A 17,487-nucleotide genomic window follows, 5' to 3' on the forward strand; every position below is an offset into this window, starting at 1 on the left:
CAAGCTAGTTTTGCTGGTTTCAATGGGACTTAAAAGCACACATAACTAGATGATGGACTGCAACCTACGTTACTTTAAGGGCTGTGGTGGGTGAAAATCTACAGAAAACCTTCCAGTTTCTTCTGTTAATGTTACTAACCTTATATTATTCATGTACATTGATTAATTTCTGGGAGTTAAGAATAGGACTAGGATAAATTGTGTTTGCTGTACCCGTATTTTATACAGTTTGTATATGTTGTTTGTCAATGTGTGGTGTGCTATGCCTAATAAAGGATTTTGAATTTGAATTTGTTACTAACCTCTGAGAGCTTGTAGTCTCCTCCAAGACCTTCTCCGTACTCATTGTGGGTCTTTGCTTTCAGTAGCATCACGTTGCCATGATACTTGCTCTGAGGCACATACTTGTCTCCTGCCTTCAGTTTCTTGTAAAAGGAAGCAGCAGCAAAGGCAAGGGCCTCGTGGCTGAGGTCTCTGTGATTTTGAGTTATCAGATCAACAGACGCGCTTATACGAGCTTCCAGATCTGGTAGGGGTAGAAGAATCTCCAGCAACTGCAAACGGTACAAACAAGAAAACTTTACTACAAGGTGCAGTTTCTAGAGTGAAACTGTTGTGATCAAAATGTGCTCCCCCCACCCCAGCTGTGAACGGTGCCAAAGAGCATTACCTTATTGTATTCCGTGCCAGTGAACTGCTGAACAAAGGCACACAATGCTTCGGTTTCTGCTTCAGCCTCGTTTCCTGGAGTTAGCTTGGCTCTGTAGCTCTGGCGGGAGAGGACGGAGCACCAGAAAATTCATATTAAAAGAATCTTAGACACAGAATTGAATTTTAGCAAAGGCACAAGCCCAAACCCCTTTGTGCCACGCTCAGAGAAGGCGGGTTAGATTTTCCCAGCCCTGCCTGCTTCCACCAGCCTCTGCTTGCTGAGCGACAACAATGTCACTCTATCAGTGTGGAGCTCCCTCTTTCTCCCACTAATATCCAGTGGGATCTCAGTTTGGTCTCCAGCTTGCATTACAGAAATTGATTCAACAGGAAATGGCAGGCAATTCACATATGTGCACATGCAACAAAATACATGGTTGCGTGCTATTCCTACATGGAAGTGTAATCTTTTCCAAGTGGCTCTTGTAGCTGGCTTGGTCTCTTACCTGAGTATGTGCTGCTACATAGGAGTGAGAACCATCAAGCAGGAACAGGCTGTTGGGTAAATGGGAGGGATTCTGCTGAGCTTCAAGCTGACGACACATTTCAAAAGCAACACAGGCACCAAAGGAATATCCAGAAATCCGATAGGGGCCTTCCGGCTGCACTTTTTTAATGCAGTCAATGTAATAGGATGCCAGGCTCTGTATACTGTCCACAGGAGCAGCTAGTAGTGAGAAGAGGTGAAATGAGGAAAAAAATCAGGCTATGGATGATCGTGGTCACAACGTTGCTCTAAAGAGCCAAAATTTCAAACTGTAGAACTGAAATAAATTAGACAAGTTTCTACCGTTTCAAAATTGTTACTTTTTTAGAATTTGGATAATTTTTGTCATGAACAGCAGAGATGTTCAGTCTGGACTCGTTTATTTCTGAGCCTCTGGCAGCAAATGCTTACTTTTTGTAACATTTTTTCTATTAAGAGCCTTATAATATATATACTTGTGCTTGTATGTGCATGTATGTTTTCAAGTGAAAGTTAACCTCAAGGTTTAGGGGGGGAAACCTACTCTATATAGTTGTAGAAATCTTAATTCTGTAATTTACTACATGCTAAATGCAATGAAGAATCTGAATTCTGCCTACATGATTGAGGAACAGACTCATAATCAACCATCATGGCTAATTTCAGACTCCACTCTTTCTGGAACCCTTTCTATGTTTTAAAGCAGACTTCATCAACCTGGCGCCTTCCAGATATTTTGGACTACAAATCCCATCATCCCTAACCATTTGTCCTGCTGGCTGGCTCTGATGGGAGTTGTGGTTACAACCATCTGGAGGACACCAAGCTGGGGAAGGACCGTTTTAAAATATACCATTTTGACTTGGTGCTCCCCTCCCCAAATTAAAGGAATAAGTGTTTTGTCCCAAAGGAATCCTTATTCCAGAAGTAAATTATCACCGTATACCTGTCTTATGGCATGGAGACTTCCCCATGTACACACACACATGGACAAAATATGCTTGTATTCAGCAAATTGGAATGTTTGTGAAAGATGTGAATTGATCCCAGCTACATTGACAAGGATGACTTCTGGATTAGACAATCGATAAGCATCACAGAACTACCTTTTGTGCACTGAAGTCCATAGGCTTGTATACGTAGTTTAGAGACAAGGTTGTTGAAAACTGAGAGAGATCCCTCAATAGGGTGAATGAAGAAGAGAGGCGGCTCCGTGCTTTTCACCTCATTCAGTTGCAGGACAGTTGGTCCATCTGGATTAACCAACAGGTTGTTAAAGTCCAAACTGGGTTGCTCTGCTTGACTGCCTTTTGTCTCATGGGATGATGCTAAAAAAAAGCAAGTTACAGAAACAGATTATGAACCAGGTAATGCCACATTCAGTCTCATAAGATGATATAAGAGCAGATTGTAGGTTGGTTTTGGGACTAGTATCACTTGGCATACCCAGAATATAATTGGGCAGGTGTGGGTAAACCCCCCATTACCAGGACCGCCTATACAGTATCTGTTTTCTAATGCAGAATCAATTGTGCAATGAGCTTTTATTTTTTTGGAATTAAACCGGTTTCTCCATAAGTTATCCTCAGGGAAAACAATACGCAATAGTTCTAGACTATATGTTGACTACATAGAAAAAGAAACAAGTACTCGTTCTCTGTTGCTTCTGCAATCAAATAAAGAAGAAGAGAAGAAGAGTTTGGATTTGATCACTACCCTAAGGAGTCTCAAAGCGGCTAACATTCTCCTTTCCCTTCCTCCCCCCACAACAAGCACTCTGTGAGGTGAGTGAGGCTGAGAGACTTCAAAGAAGTGTGACTAGCCCAAGGTCACCCAGCAGCTGCATGTGGAGGAGTGGGGAAGCGAACCCGGTTCACCAGATTACGAGTCTACCGCTCTTAACCACTACACCACACTGGTGTTGTTGCATCTATCTTCCCTGCTCCCAGGTAGCTAGTAGCAGTTTTGGGGTGGGTATTGGTGGGGCAAACAGCATAAGAGGAAATGGTGAAAGACTCCTTAAGCCCAATCCAAGTGGCAGCCCAATTTAGCTAATTTGGGAGCTCTGAATTGTGGATCACCCATGTCATGCCAAGGCTGGCCCTGGAAATCAGAAAACCCTTTCTCTGGGTAGGTAGGGAGCTCCTACCTACATCACCCCTTCCTTAAGTGTCACAAACCCAAAGTAGGGCAGATTTTAACCCACCAGACATACTTACTGTCTGTGGTCCCTGGTTTTGAAGAAAATTCTCGTAGTTTGTTAATGGTAAGCAACCTAACATCTCTCATTGACATGACAATGTCATAGTCCCTCTCCAGGGTTTGCCGCACTTCTACACCCATCAAAGAATCCAGGCCCAGATCAGCCAGGGAAGTGTCAGCATTTAGGCTGCTTACGTCACGGACACCTATGAGAAAGAAATACAAGCATTTTTTTTTAACTGCTGCTCAAGTCCCTCCAAACTGTCAATAATTTCTTCATAGATCTCTTTTCCTCGCTGACACAACATTGCTATGTACTTATTTAAATGGGTTTTTAGCATAGCTGCCAATGTTTCCCTTTTTTAAAAGGGAAATTCCCTTATTCCGAATAGGATTCCTCACAAGAAAAGGGAAAAGTTGACAGCTATGGTTTTTAGCCCACTCTAGTGTAAAAACCCTCACCACTCTAGCATAAAAACCCTCACCAAGATGATTGCTACACTTTAAAATACATAAGTAAATAAGCGAGCAGTAAAAAAGAAAAGAAAAACCAAATTTTCAGTACATTAATCATTAAAATAGTAAACAAGATAATAGTAGCAAACAGTAACCTAAAATTAACAAAATGCTGACTGGAATAAATAAGTCTTTAAGATCCTATAACAGGTCAGCAAAGAGAGGGTCATGTATTTTTCCATTCAGATACCACACTGTGTTCTCATGGCATTCAGTTTTATATGATTTCCTCCCTTTCATTAACCACATTTGATGCACTATTTCAAACTGTATAATAATCAGATCAACACCTTCAGCTACGTTCCCAAACTCTTCCTCAATGTTTTATCTGATATATTTGTTTAAACTTTAAAGCAATGATAGCTTTACAAACTGGTAGATGATCTTTGCCCCAAGGAGGCTGAAATATAAATGACAGGGAACACGGATGAATGTTACGGGAGCTAAATTAATAAATGTCTGCTGAATTCATACTGAAGTATTCACAGGGCACTCTTGCCTTGTGTATGAGTCGAGTTCCTGTGGCTAAGTATGTGACTGCATGGGCATAGACCAGGCATGGCCAAACTTGGCCCTCCAGATGTTTTGGGACTACAACTCTCATAATCCCTAGCTAACAGGACCAGTGGTCAGGGATGATGGGAATTGTAGTTCCAAAACATCTGGAGGGCCAGGTTTGGCCATGCCTGGCATAGACAGAGGAGCAGGATGTCACCAAAGGAGAAAGGGACAGATGCTGGTTTTTAAATGCTTGCCTTTTAAAACTGGTGGCAAAGAGTAGCCAACATTTCTACTCAGAGTAGAATCACTGAAAATACTGGACCTACCGGTAAGTCAGTCATGTCCATTAATTTTAATAGAACTACACTGAGTATGCCTGATGTTGGATACACAAGTTATTTAAGCAGCAGTATAAAACTAGAAAACTATAAGGAGTATATTTTGCATTCACTACAGGGAATAAATGGTTGTATTGCAGATATGGAAGAAGAATATTTCAGGAAATCAAAGTAGGATATAATGAGGCCTTTACTACATTATCTAAGAAGAAAATAGGCAGATCCAGAAGGTTCCAAGTCATTTAAATGTTGGGAAATGATCTGTGCAATGGAAGAGAAAGTAAGAGCTCAAATATATGTCTACATTGCTGGTGTGTTAGGAAGGAATGATAATGATGGTGTTGACAGAGGGAAAGTGAGCGAGGTAGCAATTTTAGAATGAGATCATCAAATGGTGATCATCAGAACATTCGACCAGTGTTTTTCTAAATGAGAAACAATCAACATACATTAAAGGCTATATTCAATACGCCTATTGTGAAAAGAATAATTCACACTAAATAATTTGTTATATACAAATTATTTAGAATATAATATGAAAAAGTGAACAATAACATGAGGTCAAAGCAGAGGGAAAGAATCTGCATTTGTAGTACAACACTCCCACACTATCTAGCCAGTATTTATGTAAGTGAAATATACAAATGGCTGAGCATTATCTTGAAATCTTATGTTCCAGTGGTTTAAAAATCAGTGTTTGAAGTCTGCTGGCCATTTTGGTGAGGAGAACATCCTTTAATTGCAAAGTTTAAACCACCCTCTCTTGGCATGACTACAAGGCGAAGACTGGAAGTTCCACTTCTGTTTTAGATTAACTACAGTTAGCAATAAAGCTGAACTTGAAACTGTAGTTAATATTAACTATGGTTTGTTGAAAATCAGCCAGTTTCATAAATAACATTTTGAAGCCGACTGATTTTATCTCTCAACATTTAAATGACTTGGCACCATTTCATGAAAGCACAGTTAAGGTTAATGGTGGTTGGTCTGAATTTCGTTTAGCATTACGTGCAAACGCAGCCAGTGTTGAAAGACGGTAGGAGGAAGTGGGCAGTATTCTGAATAGTTAGTCAGCTGGAGCAAAAAAGATATAAGACTTTGGACAAGAGAAGCGGGGGGTGGAGCCAGCGGTGGAAGAAGAATCTCGGGTACCTGGGGCGGTGCAAACAGCAGGGCAAGCGGCGCCCATAGGGAGGGCACACACGGTGCCCATAGGGACGGCCTGTCCGCTGCTGAGGCCCCGCGACGCACTCCGTCCCTATCAGTGCAGCGGCGATCCCCCCAGGGGGGATTTTGTCACCCCTCCCGGTGATGACACCCGGGGCGAGCCGCCCCCACTTTCTCCGCCACTGGGAGGAGGTCTTTATTTCAGAGAAAGGATTGGAGCATAGTGGAAGAGACAGTTGCATGTAGAGAAAGTGGGGGGAAACAGGAGGGTTGTATATGCTTCCCCATAATAACCCACTGTTTTGTGTAAACCGTGTACGATGTGACAAGAATAGTGTGTTAAAAAATCGGATTTGCAGAACAAAAATCCCTATTTACAAAGGATTTATCAGATACTAAAGTAAAAGTATTATAAAAAATGTATAAACTGTTACTAAAGTGGTAAACAAAAGAGGAATTTGTGAAATCAAGTATGGTTTAGTAGGCCCAGAATGTGGGTCATAATATTAATTATGAACTATGGGAGAATTCATGGACAGTAAATATGAATTTTACGACATGTTAAGTATTAAAAGAAAATATGCTGAAAATGACCCACAGAAGATATTTAAGACTTGCCAAACTAGCAAAAATATTTAAAAGGGGGGGGGGGGGAGGTAGTTCTGATAAGGTGCAATAATGTCCTTTATATAAGGGTTATAGAAGAAGGAGAAATGAGAGAATAACTATTTTGGGGGGAAAGTTGTTGCTATTTTTTAGCTGTGCTAAGATATTTAGTTGTCCGGTTTTATTTGTTTGCTTTTTAAAGGTTTTGTCAAGTAACACTTTTTATGGCCAAAAAAACAAACATTGTCACTGAAGAAAAATTACCACTATGGAAGAAAAATAAACATACTATTTCTAACAGTTCTTAATGGACAATTAAAGAAAGAAAGAAAAAGGGGAAAAGGGAAATGTTGGAAATGTAGAGGGATCTTTTTCCCACATGTGGTGGTCCTGTAAAGTGATCTGGGAATTCTGGGAAGTAATTTACAATGAATTAAAAAAGAAAATTCCAAAAAAAGCCTCTTGGGAATGGTAGCAACAGAAGTCCCCCCCCCCCAAAAAAAGAGAATGTATTATTATGTGCCACCACTGCAGCTAGAATCTTATTGGCACAAAGGTGGAGAACGAGGATGGTACCCACTAAGGAAGAGTGGCAGTTTAACATGCTTGAATATGCTGAATTGGCAGGTGATATGATTGCTCTTACATATGTGACCAGCAACAGAATACTGCTGGGTGGAGCAGGCGCTCTGTTCCAGCCCACCTCCCTGTTTTCCACAATTCCTCTCCTACAATCAGTTGGTATCCCTTGGCCACTTCGGCCTCATTAGGTTACACGTTAGAAGCCCTCCTCCCCTGCAAATATTTATTGTACTTCTGCAAACCTTGGGGTTCCCCAAGCCTGCTGACGCCACCCTCTGGCACATGGATGAGGTCACATAAACAGTGGCACTGACAGCCTTAACACTGGAAATTGAACTGGAAACCAGTGGCGTAGCGTGGGGGTGCGGGGGGGGGCCGGCCGCACCAGGCGCAACATCTGGGGGTTAGGGTTAGGGGGCGCAAATCCACGGGTTAGGGGGCGCAAATCCACGGGTTACGGGGCGCAAATTACTTGCCTTGCCCCGGGTGCTGACAACCCACGCTACGCCACTGCTGGAATCTATTCCTTTTTTTCACATGTAAAGGTAAAGGGACCCCTGACCATTAGGTCCAATCGTGGCCGACTCTGGGGCTGCAGCGCTCATCTCGCTTTATTGGCCGAGGGAGCCAGCGCACAGCATGTGGCCAGCATGACTAAGCCGCTTCTGGCGAACCAGAGCAGCGCACGGTAACGTCGTTTACCTTCCCGCTGGAGTGGTACCTATTTATCTACTTGCACTGTGATGTGCTTTCGAACTGCTAGGTTGGCAGCAGCAGGGACCGAGCAACGGGAGTTCACCCCATCGCTGGGATTCGAACCGCTGACCTTCTGATCGGCAAGTCCTAGGCTCTGTGGTTTAACGCACAGCGCCACCCACGACCCCTTTTTTTCACATGTAAGTTCCTGCAAAGCGTTTCCATATTCTGGTCCCTACTCTATAATTGTCTCACTTATGTTCTCCCGAGTCTGTGCCTTGTCCCACTTTTGTTCTCTGTTATGTTCTCTCTCTCTTCCAAGTTTCAAAAGTGAGGGAGGTGACAGGTCCACACCTTTAAAACCCACTCTTGTGCAAACCTCTGGCCATATTTCCTCCCACACCTAATCCTCCTTGCACCCACTTGCAATGCACTGTTTCCCCCCTACGAAAGCCTATGCATGGCACAACTTTTCAAGAGCAATCCAGTTCTGTGATATTATCCCCAGGGAACAATAGGGCTGATTGTCTTCTAGTATGAAAAAGTATAGCAGGCAATAATCAGGCCAAGAGAGATGTTGCAGTGCAAGTAGCACAATACAATCCTGAAGTAACAGCAATGGATTGTGTGAGAAACAAACCACAGGAGTTGTAAAGAGGGCAACTTTAAATCTGCATAAATTAATCAGATTTCAAAATGGTTCTCTCTTTGGCTGGTACTCTTGCAACTACTTCAGCAGCTCTGAGGGGAAGAAAAGGCCTTAATTGATGCTTCTGCTGTTTTGGTGTGCCCCCCCCCCTCACACACACACACACTTCCTGCATATCTACACAAAGGGTGTATGGGGCCACCATTATAAAACTGTGGCTGTGAACCTAGAGTTGCCATATGTGAAAATCCGGACACAAAAGCCGTTCAGCTTTTTTGGCAAAGTTGTTGAAATTCTCCAAAAAAAATTTGATAGTTCCTACATGGGTTGCCACACATCCATGTTTTCCTGGACATTTTTGTGATTTCCGACAGACAAATCCAGGGTATGTCAGGGAAAACACAGACATATGGCAGCCCTACCATGAACTATAATAAAATACTGTAAAAATCCTCTCAGCTACACAGTGTAGCAAATTTCCTGGGCTGATTCATTACAAGCACCATAGCTAGTTCAGGCTGTTAATTCATTTCACACCAGGATAGCTGTTTTATGCTAACCACTGGAGGTTTTCAACGAAGACAATATCACAGAGGTTTTCAATGAAGACAATATCATGGAATTTGCCGCAGTTATCCAGAGTGATATTTACCGAGAATGTGAGCAACAGCATCCACGAGGTCTTTCTGGCTGGCCCCATCACTTTTTGCCAACACTTTTTCTGCCAGGACAAAACTGGACATGACAGGCTGAGGCTGGTTGAGGAAGTGATCCAGAACTTCCAAGCATGAGCTGAGCCTCTGTGGCAGAGTCCCTCCAACCACAGTATCATTGGTGCCCATTGTCTCCAAGACGACACCCACGTCACCAATAGCGCCCCACTGCACTGCCAGGGCTGGAAAAGAAGACAGAACGCATGGTGGTGTTTATAGAGCATATGACAAAACAAAATAGAGCAAGCAGACAGAAACAGACTTGGTGGTGCACAAAAGGCATCAGGTGGCATATGCCTAGTTCTGTGAAAATAGTTTTTTGCCTTTTACTTTCAAAAAGAAATTCCTCGGGGCTGGAGGGACTGTGCTGTTACCTGGAAGCCCATCATGCCGTCTCTGTTCACAGATGCGCTCCATGGTGGAGTTGGCAAAACCATAATTGCTCTGCCCGGCATTTCCTCTTCCACAGCTTACCGAAGAGAAAACGACAAAATGGTCCAGCTCTGGGCACTTTTGACGGGTTACTCTAGGGGGGGAAACATCACAGGGAAGATGATTTGTTATTCATTTCCATGAAGATTCCTCTCTCCCTCATCTTAAGTATCATCAAGTAGAACAGTTGTTCATATTCAGTCTTCACATGCTACTTACTGGTCCAGGTTAAGTGTCCCTGGATATTTGGGTTTGTTGACTTCCTGGAAAAGTTCTGGTGTCTGATTTTCCAGCATAGCATCTTTCAAGACCTATAGGAAACCAGGAATTAGTGTTTTTCACATTTGTCCCCCACTCAGTCAAGTCAAGATACAAATCATGCTTTCCTTTTCAAAACAAATATGGAAACAGAATAGCAAATTCTGGACAAAGGGCCAACCTGGATGTACTGTTGTAAATTTAAATTGCATGTCTAAAAACGCAAATGGTAGCCGTTGCAGAAGGAGGGGAATGATAATTAGTAGTTCTGCAGCTAGGGATGGTATGGTTAAACTCACACACAATATTTGCCCTCCATTGTGTGCTCTTTATATATTTTTTTAAAAAATACAAACATACATTTAAAGTCAAGTCTAGTTTGGTCCTAAGAAATCTAGCTAAGATATTTTTGAAATATAAATTAGTGATTCTTCCTGATGAGGGTCAGATAAGTTCTCCTCATGCATTGCTTCTTTTACACATGTACAACATTAACAACTAATAGAACATGCCCCTCCTCGAATTTACTAGGAAACCTCACCCCTGCCCTTCAAGTTTTTCTGCTGACTACAAAATGAAGGGTAACATTCCATTTGGTGGCTGCTGCTTCTCCTATATAATAAGCATAACCCTAGCACCTCAGTATGACTTTCCTCTTTTGACTAAACGACAACAAACGTGGAGCAATGGAGCGATAGTTTTCAATCTTCATGACCAGCCTTCCCCAACCTGGTGCCCTTCAGATGTTTTAGACTATAACAGCCCTAACCACAGGCTATGCTGGCTGGGCTTAATGGGAGCTGGAGTCCAATGATATCTGGAGACCACCAGGAAGGTTGTTCTAGAGTCTAGATCTTTCCAGAACACGCTGCAGAAGAAAGCTAATCAGAATTGTTGCCTGTTAACGTGGCCCAGCCAAAGCAAACAGCAGATAAGAAGCTATCACAGCCATGTTGATCTTGAGCAACTCACCATAGCCAAGTTGAAGATGCCCCCAACTGGTCCAAGCTGAGAAGCTTCTTGTATTAAGTGTTGTGCCCCTTCAAGAGTCCCAACATCACTGGTTGACACGAGAATGTGGACACCCAACTGTTTCCATTCTTGGACACGCTTGGCCTGATAACCTGCAAATCGTGCAAATCTAGAAATGAGAATCACTGGGCACTGGATATACTTCTCATTGCAATTATTCTTCTCAGAAGTCTCGCATTGCTTCACTTTCTGGTCAGTATTTTCCCCTTCTTTCTTAATAATGGGATTAATCGTTGTCTTTTGTTTAAAGATGAGCAAGTGCCTTTGCTCCTATATATATTGTGAATTTCTTATGCTAAACCTAGATGCTTCACAACTCCATTTCAGGTTCTCTCCCCAACCTCACCCCACATAATTTCCCCACCTTTTTTATAAAAAAAAGCCTGCAACCATTGTTCTTCAACATCATGAACTGACCCAATTTCTTGACTACTGCTCGCAAACTCAAATCTTTCCTTTCAAATGCTTTTCATTATCAACTCACCAGTTCGGATGCCGGAACGAGATGTTAGCACAAGCTTCTTTGCTCCTCTTTCAATCAGCCACTGAGCCAACTCCAGCCCAAATCCCCCAAGGCCTCCTGTGATAATGTACGTCTTATTTGGTGGGCAAGAAGTCCTGGATATGGCAGAGAGCTGGGTTTGCTTAGCTTCCTTTGTGGAACATTCCTCTTCTTCGTGGACCTGCAAATGATAGCGCAGACAGTTCATGAAAAACAATAATCTACAGAGAAACTGAAGCATACTCTTTGTTTTTATAGCCTTGGTTTATGCTCTGCTGGCAAAGGATATCCCATGCAAGAATCAAATGATAAATAAAGTGGAAGCAGGTGCTAAATGCTTTAGCTCATGGGTAGGCAAACTAAGGCCTCGGGGCCGGGGCCGGCCCAATCGCCTTCTAAATCTGGCCCATGGACGGTCCAGGAATCAGCGTGTTTTTATATGAGTAGAATGTGTCCTTTTATTTAAAATGCATCTCTGGGTTATTTGTGGCGCATAGGAATTCGTTCCATTTTTTTTTTTTCAAAATATAGTCTGGCCCCCCACAAGGTCTGAGGGACAGTGGACCGGCCCCCTGCTGAAAAAGTTTGCTGACCCCTGAGTTTAGCTAGTCATGCAATCCCCTTTGGGCCAAGCAGAAGGTGGGAAAAGGCAAGGGCTGAATAGCTCTGTCTAGTGAAAAGCAGGGACATCCTCAGATTTCTGTCCCCTCCCCACATCTTGTTAAGTTTCAGCAGTGTTTTTTTTTTTTTTTTTTTTTTTTTTTTACTGAGAGGACGCAGGGGTATACATACCCCTAAACATTTTGTGAATCTAAGTTTGGCCTCATTGTGGGCCAGTATTTCAATATGAGTAGGAAAATGAGAACAACCCTAAACATTTTCTTTAGAAAAAATGCACTGAGTTGCAGTGAGAACAACAATCCCTCTTCAAAGTGTTAGGGTTAGAACTGCTCACATATTCCCCACAGTGGGTCCTATACTGAGTCCGATATATCGCCAGTAAAGGTGCCAACAGATGCAGCTACAGCTAAATCAGAATAAACTTAATCCACACTTTTGAGGTGCCCTGGTAGTAAGGCTCAACCAGCTCACTAGTTAATGATCTTCCACTGGCAGGAAAAAGATTCTTCATTTAAACAGGCCTTTGGCCTTCTGAGCCAATTTGTTTTCAACTGCTCTGTGTTTTAATCTGCATTTTAAATTTCATTTACATCTCTTGTTTAAAATCTTTTTTTTTTAATAATATTTATTTAAAATTTTCAAATATAACAGAAAAGAAAAACATCCAAATTTAAGGCCTTATTTTCAATGTCATCTTTCCAGGACTTCCCCTCCCCTCCCCCTCTTGTATTCCAATTCTTTCAAATAAATTCAGCAAATTCTTACCCCAAGTTTTAAAATTATTATCATTAACCCAATTTAAAAAATATTTTCCCATCCCCTAAAATCGACCTGTTCCCTTCCACGAGTTCCCCTCTTTAATATACAATACAGATTAACATAAAAAAAAAATAGAAAAAAGAATAAAATGTAATTTAACACCCTTTGGATTCCAAATTTCCCTCCCCCCTTTCCCGGTTGCGTTCCCAATGTCCGTCCATGTCTACTGTCGTCCTGGAGCTCCCACATCTAAGCCATAGTCCTTCACCAGTCCGCTTTGCCGTCTTTTTAATAGTCTTTGCCGTCTTTTGGTCATCTTTGATTTCGAATGTCCAATCTTGAAAGGAGTCTATCTTCCAACTTTGTCCAGTTCTTGTTATTCTTGTTGTTCTTGTTGTTCTCTCTTCTCCTCTTTTTTTTTCCCCCCTGCTCTCCTGCACAAATGTTCTAATTCCAAAAAGCTTGTAATTCCTCTACAGAGGCTTTGTTATTCAGGAACAAAACATTACGTCAAGTCCCTTCCATTCTTAAATAGATAAATCTATTGTCTCCTTTAGTGTGTAGACCTCTGTAGACAAAATAGTGTTCCATTTCTGCAGTTTCCCAGGAGATAAAAAGTCCGATTCAAATTCCATGCCAGCAATACTTGTAATGACCCACAGCTCCTCTAGAGGGATTATAATAACTCAGTTTCCTTCCCGATCACACCCACCAGTCAAAGTAACTTATTATTCCTTGTTTTAAACAGTTTATATCCAATTTATAACAAATGTAACCAGCAAAGTCCTCGTAACAAAGTTCTCTTTTTGTTCTTCAGTTTTGGCAGCTCCTTTGACAGCTGTCAAAACCTCTATTTCTCCTCTCCCAGTGCTCTCACGGATCGCTCCCGGGGTTTTTCGGGGGGGGGGGGTTGTATTTTAATTCACATTCCACTTTTCTCCTCCAGCCCAACTTATAATTTTCCATCGCGAAATTAATAACTTTATCAAAAAAAAAGGTTGCACTCGATCTTAGTTGTCAGGTCCTTTGCTTTAGCTCCTCTACAACAGGGGGGAGGCTGACTTCCTTTTTGCACCTCCCCCGCTCGCTCCGAATTTAAGAAAAAAATTGTTCCCCTTTTTAATCCAAGTTCCAATTACTCACGGGTTATTCTTTTAAGTCCAGATTTTCAATGGAAGAAGTCAGCGCTCTCCGCCAAATGGCATGCGGCTTCACTCGGCAGGGGAAGCGGAGGACTCACAGCACCCCCACCCCCCCTGTCACCCGCTCCGCAGCCTTTAAAAAGGCTCCTTCGCGTGGTCGGGGGGGGCGCAAACGGTGCCCACCGAGTCACCATGCCCATGGGTTTCAGCGCCCATGGTTTTTGAGGGTCCCCGCGTCGCCGGCGCGGTAGAACCCAGCCCCTGCCGAGCAGGCTCCCTCCGGAGCTTGGAGGGAGTCCGCCATTCGGCGATGGCGCCAACCCGGAAGTGGACCCTCTTGTTTAAAATCTTATTTCTCTCTGGAGTTTTAACACAAACTTTTGTTATCTCGTTTGAATATTTCTGTGGATTTTTAAAAATTGTTAGCTGCCTCCAGAAAAAGTGGAAAAGTGGGGATTAAATGTAGCAAATAAAAAATACTAGTTGTGAAAAAAAGGCCTTCATTAAACACCTTTAGGCGCCAGGCAAAAACATTCCCTCTTTAATCAGGCCTTTGACTGATTAACACCCAAAGCCCTTTAAAAATATGCTGGGGAGGAGGGGTGTGTGTTACTGGGTTGTTGTGGTTGTTGTTATTATGTATTTTGTGCCTTTATATTTTGATTTTATGTTGTAACCACCCTAAGACCTGTGAATATAGGGTGGTATACAAATTTAATAAAAATAATAAAAAAATAGTGTTAACACCGCCTCTCGGTGAATTTCCCTCTCTCACTCCTAGGCCTCACTATCACCACTCATAGCTGATTAGCACAGTTTGCACACACTTGGGTCACAAACACAGTCTTTAGCTCTACCAACCATACCTTGATCACAACTTTTCCAATGTGTTTTCCTTGTGCCATGTATCTGAAGGCAGCTTCTACCTCTTCTCTGTTGAAGGCAGTGGTCCGTAGAGGTTTCACCACACCGTCTCTTATGCCCTTCGTCAGCAAGTTGGACACTATTTCCCAGTCTTGGTTTCCCTCCTCAAAAATGGCATCTAAAAGGATTCCGTGGAAAGCCACATTCTTCAAGAAAAGGGCCATTCCTACGGGGAGCAACACAGGTTTATGGGCTTTACATATGGTCTTCACAACTATCAAATTCCATTTGAATATTAAAAACAATTCACATACCAGTGGCACAAACAGAAACAGAAGCCTTTGAAACGAAACTCCTATTTTTGGGAGTAAGAACTACTGGATTACATGAGCAAGGCCAGTTCCACAGAAACACCACCCACACAGATTCATTGCAAAATGTATTAGAGACAAGCATCGTGTTATTATTATGGTAGGAACAAGATGTTTAGGGAGAAAGCTAGCTCAGGAAGTGGTTTGGGGGCCACTGAAGAGTAGCGTGGTTTTGTTTCTCTGAATGACCATACTCATAAAATAAAAATCTGAGTGAAATCTTACCAAGTGGTGTGTTGTTGGACAGGTCATATTTGCCTATTTCCAAGAAGCGTCCATGTTGAGCAAGGCAACGCAGACTGGCCTGGAGCTTCTCTTCTGATAAGGAGTTCAATACCAAGTCGACACCTGCAAACAGGAACAATATAACATTCCAGCACTGCACAGGATTCATGATGCCCTGTCTTCCTACTAAATAATCCACACACCCAACTTCTAATTAAATCTTAAGCCTTGGAAAAGGCTTTATTACCTCTACCATTGGTGGTTTTCAGGACATGTTGCTCAAATGAGGTATTTCTAGAGCTGGCAAAGCTATTCGCATCAAGTTGTGGGAATCTTTTTTGGAGATATTCACGTTTCTCTTTAGAGCCTGAAATCGGACAATAAGCATTTTGTTTTAGTAAGCTCCAGTCCCTTGCAGGCAACTTTCTTCTGTAGAGGCCAACACTAAAGAGGAATAGAGCTGATTGTTTAATGCTTCCTGAAGAGATTCAAGAATTCACTGCCCCCCACAAAAAAGAATGAAATAACCAGGAAAAAATTTCTTAATCACTCCCTCCATGTTTATCTCTGTGGAATAAAACATAGGCATACTTGCGATGCATACACTCTTAAAATACTGCTTCAAAAAATAAAAAATAAACTACCTCCGAACATGAATGCCTTGTTCCAACTGAGTGTCAGAATGATCAGTAAAGGCACAAAACAAGGACAATAAGGCCCAGGGTGACTAGAAAAAGAGCGTCTCTACTTACCCACAGTAGTAAAGACACGGCAGCCCATGCTGAGGGCAATAGCAATGGCTGCTTGGCCCACACCACCTGAGCCAGAATGAATGAGCACAGTCTCGCCCTTCTTCATGCCGCCCCGGACCACCAAGGAATAGTAAGCAGTAGCATATACCACAGGAACAGAAGCTGCCTCTTCTAGAGTCCTGAAGAAAAGGAAAGAGGTCTTTCTCAGGTATCAACATATGTTTTCTGAGCCAGTTATCATCTCTCGCAACTCTTTTTTACAGAGGGAAGAGGGATGGTGAACACGCAAGATCCTAGGGAATAAATGGGGAAACTGAACTATATTTTGCATCATCCTTGACCACTGGGTTATGCTGGCTGGGACTAATGGGAGTTGGAGTCTAACAGCATCTCTGTCATAGAGTACTAGCCAATGAATTTGAAACAGTTATACTACAAAAAAACAACACACCAACCGCCACAAGATATTTCTGTTGCTAACAATGCATTATTTACATAAATCCCAATTTGCTTTTAAAAGGTCTTCAGATCAGACAGAGTGTATGTAACCTAGCCCCCACAAGAAAGAAAATGTAAACTAGCCTACCAGTTTTGTGGAACCTCCCACAGAAACCTCTTGTCAGAGTCGACCACTGTAGCCAGTCCTTTAGCTGGTAGCAATCCCATCACTTTTTTCCCTGCAGGGTCAAGTCCTGAGAATTCCATTCCCAACATGCATTGCTGCAATGTCCAGTTTCCTGAAAAAGAATGGAATGATCCCATGAAGCTACTCCAATAAAGTGTAACGCGTGGGAAAAGTTAACGTCTGATGTCTAAAAGTTTGGAATATGGCAGCAACCAGATGCTTTTAACATCTTTGCCCCTTCCCTCTCCAAATCAGTAACCAATGATGTTACATTTCTTGATTTACTCTCAAAAGCAAGAATAGGTAAAGGGATCCCTGACCATTAGGTCCAGTCATGGCCGACTCTGGGGTTGTGGTGCTCATCTTGCTTTATTGGCGAAGGGAGCCGGCGTACAGCTTCCAGGTCATGTGGCCAGCATGACTAAGCCGATTCTGGCGAACCAGAGCAGCGCACGGAAACGCCGTTTACCTTCCCACCGGAGTGGTACCTATTTATCTACTTGCACTTTGACGTGCTTTCGAACTGCTAGGTTGGCAGGAGCAGGGACCGAGCAACGGGCACTCACCCTGTCACGGGGATTCGAACCGCCGACCTTCCGATCGGCAAGTCCTAGGCTCTGTGGTTTAACCCACAGTGCCACCCACGTCCCTCAAAAAGCAAGAATAAGAACTTGCTAATATAAATATATATTGCTCAAGGAGCTTTCCTTAGGTGTTGCATTAAATTAATTCTACTAAGTGAGGCAAGAGAGTTAAT

The 17,487-nt window shown here is 42.6% G+C and overlaps 1 protein-coding gene across 1 annotated transcript in view; it reads right to left on the reverse strand.

Annotated features, from left to right (window-relative positions):
* FASN (fatty acid synthase) overlaps window positions 1-17,487 on the reverse strand; it is a 62,690-nt gene that overhangs the window by 2,117 nt on the left and 43,086 nt on the right. The window contains exons 28-42 of the mRNA XM_081850619.1: window positions 16,692-16,842; window positions 16,106-16,284; window positions 15,601-15,720; window positions 15,354-15,476; window positions 14,760-14,983; window positions 11,354-11,552; window positions 10,810-10,961; window positions 9,799-9,890; window positions 9,522-9,673; window positions 9,087-9,329; window positions 3,397-3,585; window positions 2,284-2,505; window positions 1,158-1,378; window positions 671-769; window positions 303-554 (exon numbers count right to left, since the gene is read on the reverse strand). Coding sequence (XP_081706745.1) covers window positions 303-554; window positions 671-769; window positions 1,158-1,378; window positions 2,284-2,505; window positions 3,397-3,585; window positions 9,087-9,329; window positions 9,522-9,673; window positions 9,799-9,890; window positions 10,810-10,961; window positions 11,354-11,552; window positions 14,760-14,983; window positions 15,354-15,476; window positions 15,601-15,720; window positions 16,106-16,284; window positions 16,692-16,842 — 2,618 coding nt within the window. The remainder of the gene's footprint in view (window positions 1-302; window positions 555-670; window positions 770-1,157; window positions 1,379-2,283; window positions 2,506-3,396; window positions 3,586-9,086; window positions 9,330-9,521; window positions 9,674-9,798; window positions 9,891-10,809; window positions 10,962-11,353; window positions 11,553-14,759; window positions 14,984-15,353; window positions 15,477-15,600; window positions 15,721-16,105; window positions 16,285-16,691; window positions 16,843-17,487) is intronic.

This window comes from Podarcis erhardii (genome assembly GCF_964252035.2).
Source record: "Podarcis erhardii genome assembly, chromosome: 2".
NCBI lineage: Eukaryota > Metazoa > Chordata > Lepidosauria > Squamata > Lacertidae > Podarcis > Podarcis erhardii.